At 45.7% G+C, this 7627-nt stretch overlaps 2 protein-coding genes across 2 annotated transcripts; one reads left to right on the forward strand and one right to left on the reverse strand.

The window, feature by feature from the left end:
- Positions 1 to 798: 798 nt before the first annotated feature.
- LOC122726558 (myosin light polypeptide 6-like) lies at positions 799 to 1933 on the reverse strand. The gene is made up of 3 exons (XM_043964357.1): positions 1641 to 1933; position 1465; positions 799 to 960 (listed from the first exon to the last, which is right to left on the reverse strand). The coding sequence occupies exons 1-3, from the start codon at positions 1931 to 1933 to the stop codon at positions 799 to 801; spliced, it is 456 nt and encodes a 151-aa protein (XP_043820292.1).
- A 2704-nt stretch (positions 1934 to 4637) lies between these two features.
- LOC122754772 (uncharacterized protein C17orf47 homolog) lies at positions 4638 to 7069 on the forward strand. The gene is made up of 2 exons (XM_044003232.1): positions 4638 to 6195; positions 6978 to 7069. The coding sequence occupies exons 1-2, from the start codon at positions 4638 to 4640 to the stop codon at positions 7067 to 7069; spliced, it is 1650 nt and encodes a 549-aa protein (XP_043859167.1).
- The last annotated feature ends 558 nt before the right edge of the window (positions 7070 to 7627 follow it).

The raw sequence follows: 7627 nt of genomic DNA on the forward strand, positions 1-7627 counted from the left end.
ATACAGTGGAAAACTGGGAGGGAAACCTGCACATGAGAACTGTGCTGCTTTGGGATCTCCATAGGATTCCGTTGTAGGAACAGCTCTAACACCAGCATCCTCTCTGTTCAGGTTTGATTTTGGGGATGAAACAAAGCATTTGAAGGTCAGTGAACTGTTACAGGGTTAGGACTATTAAAGTTTAACCTGTCCAGCTGACATGGGTCTTCTCCTTGAGACACACCTTGAAGCAAGAGAGATAAGCCCATGAGGCTGCTGCCTGAGTGGCACAAGGGGGACAGAGATGTCTCCAGAGATCGGAGCAACCTCTTGCCCAACTTCCCCCAGCCACCACCAGTGAGGGACGGTCCTTCCTCAGGTGATCACTCCCAATAAGGGAACTTTCCACGGTCGGATGATCACCCCATCGTACCACCATTGGTCGCCTATAAAAATATCTGCCTGTCTTCTGCTTGAGGAGATAGGCATCTCAGAGAACCAAGTCTCTGCGCCATGCCTTCTCCCCATGAAAAGTCCAAGGACTTCTCTCTTGGTTTCTTTTCTCTAGTGCCCAAATAAAATATTATTTTATTCTAATTGGATTTGTGTGCAAGAGGGTGTAATTTTTTTTTTTTAGGAGCAGTTATCAAGTTTATTTGGTGAAAGCAGAGAGCAGGTAGGCCAAGAAGGGCATGTGGTAGGGGTTGGAAGGAAGGATGTTAGTAACCCTGACAATGTAGTTAGTTGCTTCAGGGGTGAGAGGATCATTTTCACACTGAGAAAGTTAGAGGATTCTTTGTGGAAAGGGGACTTTTGTTCTCAGCCATTCAGAACCATCTGGACTAGCTCTTCATAGTTGATACAACTGTTGCTGTCTTCATGCCCTGCCACCAACACTTCCACTTCTTCCTTTGTCATGTTCTCACCCAGAGTGATGAGGACGTGCCATATTTCAGCCCCCATGACTATGCTGTTCCCTTCCTTATTTAAAATTTTTTTTATTTGTGAGGCAATTGGGGTTAAGTGACTTGCCCAGGGTCACACAGCTAGTAAGTGTCAAGTGTCTGAGGCCAGATTTGAATTCAGGTACTCCTGACTCCAGGGCCAGTGCTTTATCTACTGTGTCACCTAGCTGCCCTCCCTTCCTTATTGTGAGAGAAATCACTCCAATAACTTCTGGTTTCTTCTTTTTTTTTTTTAAATTTAATTTTTTTACTCCAATAACTCTGGAACTCAGCGTTGGTGATATGTCAAAGGCTCATTTGTTGTCATTCTCATGAGAATGGGCCACCCCTCATGGAGTGAACAACAAAATGGAGGCTCCCAGGCCTTTTATCCCCTAATCCCTAACAGTACTGGACCCTCTCCTTCTTCACCATCATTCTGATTACTCAGATTGCTCAAGGGTTACAATATACACGCCCAAAACGAACTAATTGGAAAGCAGCACCCCTCAGCCAATGGGGGAGGCGATACAGGTACAACTCTTCAACTCCTCCCCCACATGGACCCAGCACAGGAGCAGATCTAATTGCGACTAGCCCAAGAGTTTCCCCGAATCATGTGACCCCGTTTGCCGAAGGGGGTGGGGGTGGGAGAAGCAGACCCCCCTCCTCAAACAGGTCCGGACTGAGAGGAGGCCAATTCCCATTTCCTCACACTTATCAAACACCCGAAGCCCCTCTACATAGTCTTCATATGTGCCCTGGTCCTTATTCTTTGCCATGGTCTGCAGCTTTGGCAGAAAGTGTTCAAAGTCCAGCACCTTCACATTCATCTCATCACTCTTGGGATTCCCTAAGACCTTGAGCACCTCAATGTTGATGGGGTTCTGGTCCTGGGCCCTCATCACGCCCCAACACTGACTGTATAAGATTTTTCCATCTCCTGTTTGGTCAAACAGCTGGAAGGCCTCCTTGAACTTGGCAGTCTGATGCTCCATGAAGTCACACATCTTGGCCGTGCGGCTCAGCCGTAAGTGCTGCTTCTGCTGCTGTATGTAATGCTTCTGAGGGTATAATTCTTTAAAGAGGATAAGAAATCCCAACCCCAAAGCCCCCACCAATTTCCCCCACAACCTAATTTTTACAAAAGGAAACTTACTTTGCCCTGACAGAGCAAGGACATACAATAAAGATACAGAGATATCAGTTGAGCTTCTCTGAACACGTTCCACATGGAGATAAATGCATCCTGTCAGCAGGTCAGCAGGGTATGGAGATTTGTCTCGAGTGTAGTAAGCTAGAGACATGATCCAAGTTCTGAGTCAGCTTCTTCCCAGAGTCTTTCTTTTTCTTCAGCAATCTGAAGAGAGGTTGGCATTATAAATTTTCTCTCTCAAAGCTAGAAGAACTGAGGATCTCTCTCCTCCCAATCTCAACAACAACACCCTGACCTTCATACAGTCTTGGAACTTTAATCTCCACCAGTAAGGCAGAGTCCCATACAAATGGGATTGGGGGCTCAGGTTACATTTGTGAAGCACTTTGTAAACCTTAAAGAGCTGTTGCTGCTGCTGCTGCTGCTCCAGCCACTACCACCACTACCGCCACTACCACTGCTACCCGTAATACCACTACTACCACTACTACCACCATCACCACTACTACTTACTACTACTAATACTACTATTACTACTACTACTACTACTACTACCACCATTAATAAGCTCAAGCTGAGCCTTGGGTATGAAATAGATCTTCAAGCAGTCAACAGCAAAACAATCAGAACTTATTCTTTATATATATATTATATAAGAAAGATAAAGGAAACTTCCTCTATCTGTACAAGTCAGCACCTCCTATGCAAATTGTGGTATTAGAGTGCTTCACATAATTCTAAGCAGTTATGTGAGGGGCACCTAGGTGGCACAGTGGATAGAGCACCGGCCCTGGATTCAGGAGGACCTGAGTTCAAATCTGGCTTCAGACACTTGACAATTACTAGCTGTGTGACCCTGGGCAAGTCACTTAACCCCCATTACCCCACAAAAAAAAAAAAAAAAAAGAAGAAGTTATATGATTTGCCCAGGATCACACCTACACGAAGTATGAATCAGAGGGAGAACTTTAACCTGTCTTCCTGACTCTGAGACCAACTCTCTACCTACTATGCCACAATACCTTTCACATGTATATCTATATATCTATATCTATATATCTATATCTATATCTATATATCTATATATCTATATATATATCTGAAGTCCACAGATTGCCCTCCTGTTTATTTGCATTATTGTTGTAACATAAGTATGGACTGGGTTATTGGGACCATTCCTTGGGACATACTCTCAATCTAGTCAGAGACTCCATCATGGAAGCTTAGAGGAATCTGCTTTCTTCCTCTCCCTGGCTTCTGAGCCAGAAGACACGATGACTCAGGGTTTATTTAAAACAACTCCTGGGCTCTTGAATTTTTTTTTTGCTGGCCCTGAGGACAATTTAGAGCTGGCCCTGAGCCAGTAATTAAACACAAGAAGCTCCCAATGAACTCATTTCACATTTATTTGCTCCTTTTGTAATATCTATTCTAAGTTTTATAATGAACACAATTTTTATACATTATGATACCCATAGTAACATATACATACAAACAGTAAATACACATATATGGGAGGTGCAGAGCCAAAAAAGGTTGGAGACTACCCTTTTAGAATTCAGAACTAATCAAGTCTTCCTTGCCCAAGTATTTTCCTGAGGCTTACCTTGTTTGGTCAGCCAAACTAGCCAAAGGACATAATCTCCCTTCACTGGTTGCTTAATTAGTATGACAGTGTTTCTTGAACTTTCAGAAATTGAAGACACTAGGTGTCTAGGTGTCTGGCAGCTGTTCCTTCTATAGGACAGTCAGCTATCATCTGAGAAGGCTCACCAAGTACTCACCTGTACCATACCTGTTACATACATTATTAACAGTTTCTGAAAAGTAAAATTTTTTTTTAAATCCCCCCCACAGGTGTAAATTGGTGGTAGAATGGGATAGACTAGGCTTTAGGAGATATCATTAGGCAACCACTGACTTGGAAACTCCCCTATCAGGAGATCCTCTGTAACTTAAGCTGTTGTAAAGTTGCCTGGGGACACTTAGAGGTTAAATGACTTGACCAGGATCACATAGCCAGGATGTATCAGACACATGACTTGAACCTAAATCTCTCTGACTCCAGCTCTGATTCTACTACATCAAGCTGGCTTTCATTCCTCATATAGCTGGTTATTAGTGTTGTTTGGTTTTGTAGACATGACCCTACTAGGGGCCCATGGCTTCCTTCTTGTGCAGAAGTCTCCAAGAGAATTCCTAGCATCTGATTATCTGGGGAAGGAAAGGGAAAACCTGAAGTTTTCACAACAATGCAAGAAGATCCGAATTTGCATAGATGCTCCCTGTGCCCTTGATGGGAAAATGTGAAAGGCAACCCCTTCCTCTAACCTTTCAATTTTCTTTTTTTAGCCTTGAGATTCTTCTCCATCATAAAACGAGTTGGAGGCTTGGGGGTTTCACTAGAAAGCTCTCTCCTTTGTGACATCACTAGGCAGAGAGGTAGCTAAGGGAACCGATGATTGAGCCTCTCTGGGAACAACAGTCAAGATCAGCAGCTCTTAAAACTGAGAGTAAAGATTCACATGCAGCAGGGCCCCTAACCCAGAGAGTGAAACATGGGCTCTACCCAGAAAGGCTCCGTGTCTCAGACAGCCAAGATGACTAAAGCCCCACTTAAAGTTTCTGCTCCTGTGCAGCGAGGGCCTGAGGTCAGCCATAGTATGGGTCCCCATCGAGGTCCTTCTGCCAGCCACAGAGGTGCAGATTTGTCCCAGACGGTTTCCCCCCAGCGTGGAATGGAAAGCCGTCAAACTGCTGCCTCCCAAAGAGGGGTAGATGCCCCTCGATCTGCTTCCCCCCAGTATGGGCTTGATCTCTCCCGAACTTCCTCTCCCCAAGGGAATGAATCTGGTTATAGCAGCCAAGGCCATCCAAAGAGTGAAGCAAGCCGTCATGGCTCACCTCAACGCAAATCTGAACACAGCTCAGTTCCCCATGGGAACTTGCTTGCCCCTCCAGGGAGAGCACCGAAATCTGACGCTACTTCCCATGGTAGCTCCCGCAGGAACCAAAGTCCACCAACACAGGATCAAACACAGAAAAATGTGGCTGCCCCAGGGCAAGAGAGCCATCGGAATGTACTTCCCTCAGATGCCAAAATCACTTCCCGGGCACCAAGTCAGAAGGAAACTACCCACCCGAGCCCTCAATGGGAAGTGGAAACACCGCCCTCCAAGGTCACAAATCCCCAAGGGGTCCGAAGCCCTCGAAGGCGTTCAGTTCACCCAAAGGATGAATACACCCAGACTGATAACAAAAAGACTTTGGTCTATCCTGAGGGCAAACCTGTCTTGAGGAAACCGACCTCCTCAGATGCAACCCATAGCGCTCTGGAGACCAAACCAACCCAAAGAATTGTGTCTGTGCAAGACTCTCAGGCGGCTACCCGAAGCACAATTCATGCAGAAACTAAGGGATCCCACAGAAACTTGGGGTCTTTAGAAGTAGAGTCGGCTGTTAAGGTTTCATTCCGGAAAGATCCTGATCATTCGCAAAAAGTCATAGGCCGATCAGAAGTTGAGGCAGTCCAAAGGCCGACTTCATCCCCTACCAGGGTCGCGCTGACCCAGGAGGCAGAGTCAGCTATCAAGACCTCTACTCGTTCAGGGCGTGAGGCACGACGAGTCACCATCTTAACTGAGTCAGATTCGTCTTCTCCAAGTCCTTCCCGACAACCTCCAATTTTGAGTTCTTTCTTCAAGCCACCACCGTCTTGTGAAGTCCCAATGAAGGTGGTTACTGTTACAGAACCAGAATTGACGCCTCGTCCTTTACCACCCAGGTCCTTACCAAAGTATGGCCCTGAGTCTTCATGGTGGATCTTATTCCACCCAGAACCTCCTGAACCTCCAAAGAGCGAAATGATCTTAACACAGTCAGAACACAGGGCATCTCACCTAGACCTTTTCATGTCCCAGATAGAGATAGCCTCAGCTTACTGTGAAGAGTTCATCATACAGAGTGAGAAGGCAACTTCTCCTGAACCACAATCTCCCAGTAAGCCTTCCAGTAGAGTGTCATCAAGGGATTTGCTGAAGTCTGCTCTGCAGCCCTTGGAGTCACCTGAGTGCATGGAGGACGGAACCATTCAAAGGTTTAGTGCTTTCTTCCTGGGTATGTTTTGAAGAAGTCTGCCTAGGTACAGTCCCAGTTTAGCAAAGTGGGACATCGGTGGGTGGGAAGAGATGGCAGTAGGTCCCTGTGGGTGGGCTGCCTTCCTTTTTCATTTGTTTGTTTGGGGTTTTTTGTCGTCGTTGTTGTTTTTTTGCCGGGCAATGAGGGTTAAGTGACTTGCCCAGGGTCACACAGCTAGTGTCAAGTGTCTGAAGCCAGATCTGGACCCAGGCCCTTCTGAATCCAGGGCCATTGCTTTATCCACTGCGCCACCTAGCTGCCCCCTGCCTTCCTTCTTCAAAGGCTATCAGTACTACCCTGGTGCTGGCACCAGCACCAGTCACCCTTAGGACCTCTGGTTTGGATCAGAGTTGGCCGAAAGAAAAACCAAATTCATTCAAGGGCACTGGGTCCACCTTTATCCCTCTTGTTCTCTGGGCCCAAAAGAAATACACTGGGTCTGGTCTTAGAATGTGTTTTCCAGAATTAGAAATTGGGGACTGAGCTGGGATGGGCTGAGGGTATTACAGGGAATCAGGTCTTCCAGATGGATGTTCTTGGAAACAAGATGGAAAAAGCAAGGGGTGGGGGGTCTTGACATATAAACAAGAAAGGAGATGGATGAGCCCTCTAAAATGTAGTTATCTTCCTTTGTGTATTTTTGATGGATAAAGGTAACTGTTGAGCAGAACCCAATGGGCCAAGTGAAGGGGACTGGAATGGTTGTGGGGATTACCATCTGATGCTGGAAGAAAAGCAATGATTTTCTCTGTTGCTTTCAGATGTTACTGATGAGATGCTTAATCGGGTCATCTGGTGGTTGAAAGGTTTGTGTTTTTGCCCCATTTGTGTAATTTGGAAGTGGGGGTGGTGATGGGTGTGGGAGGAGTGATTGGTTTACTAGCTTCCACTGGGACATACCATGCTCACTGGATGTGACTTATTATTTCAGTGAGTCATTGAAAGTATAACAAGGTGGGTCCTATGTGTTGAGACGAGAAGGTTCTTACCTACCTGCCATCGTGACCCAAATTTGTCTCCAGGCTTTTTATCCTCAAATGATAAAATGAAGAGAATCTTGGGAGGGAAAGAATAGCTTGGTGTGTTGGGAAAAGTACTGGATTTGCAGTCAGAGAGCCTGGGTTGAAATCCCAATTCTGCTATTTCTTCTATGTTTGGCTCTTCTCTGGGTTCTTCATAGGTAAAATGGGAGAGGTGGGGGTAGACAAGGCATTTTAATATTTCCTGTAACCTTTAACCTATTTAGTTAACACATTTGAAGAATTATTAGTTGGCCTCAAGCTAAGGAGAGGAAACAATTTGGTTGTGAAGCACGTAGAGGACCAGCCTCAGCCCCTCCCCCTCTCCTTCCAAATGTGTGGCCATTGGAAGCTACATAAGGAGAAATATAATGGTTGCATTATCTATAATA

The sequence above is a fragment of the Dromiciops gliroides genome, chromosome 4 (genome assembly GCF_019393635.1).
Source record: "Dromiciops gliroides isolate mDroGli1 chromosome 4, mDroGli1.pri, whole genome shotgun sequence".
NCBI classification, from domain to species: domain Eukaryota; kingdom Metazoa; phylum Chordata; class Mammalia; order Microbiotheria; family Microbiotheriidae; genus Dromiciops; species Dromiciops gliroides.

Excerpts from the sequence above, each read along its gene's own strand:
- LOC122726558 (XM_043964357.1), bottom strand. The coding sequence starts at position 1,933 with ATGTGTGACTTCATGGAGCATCAGACTGCCAAGTTCAAGGAGGCCTTC.
- LOC122754772 (XM_044003232.1), top strand. The coding sequence starts at position 4,638 with ATGGGCTCTACCCAGAAAGGCTCCGTGTCTCAGACAGCCAAGATGACT. Across the intron at positions 6,196-6,977 it reads GTTTAGTGCTTTCTTCCTGG|ATGTTACTGATGAGATGCTT; the intron begins GTATGTTTTGAA and ends TGTTGCTTTCAG.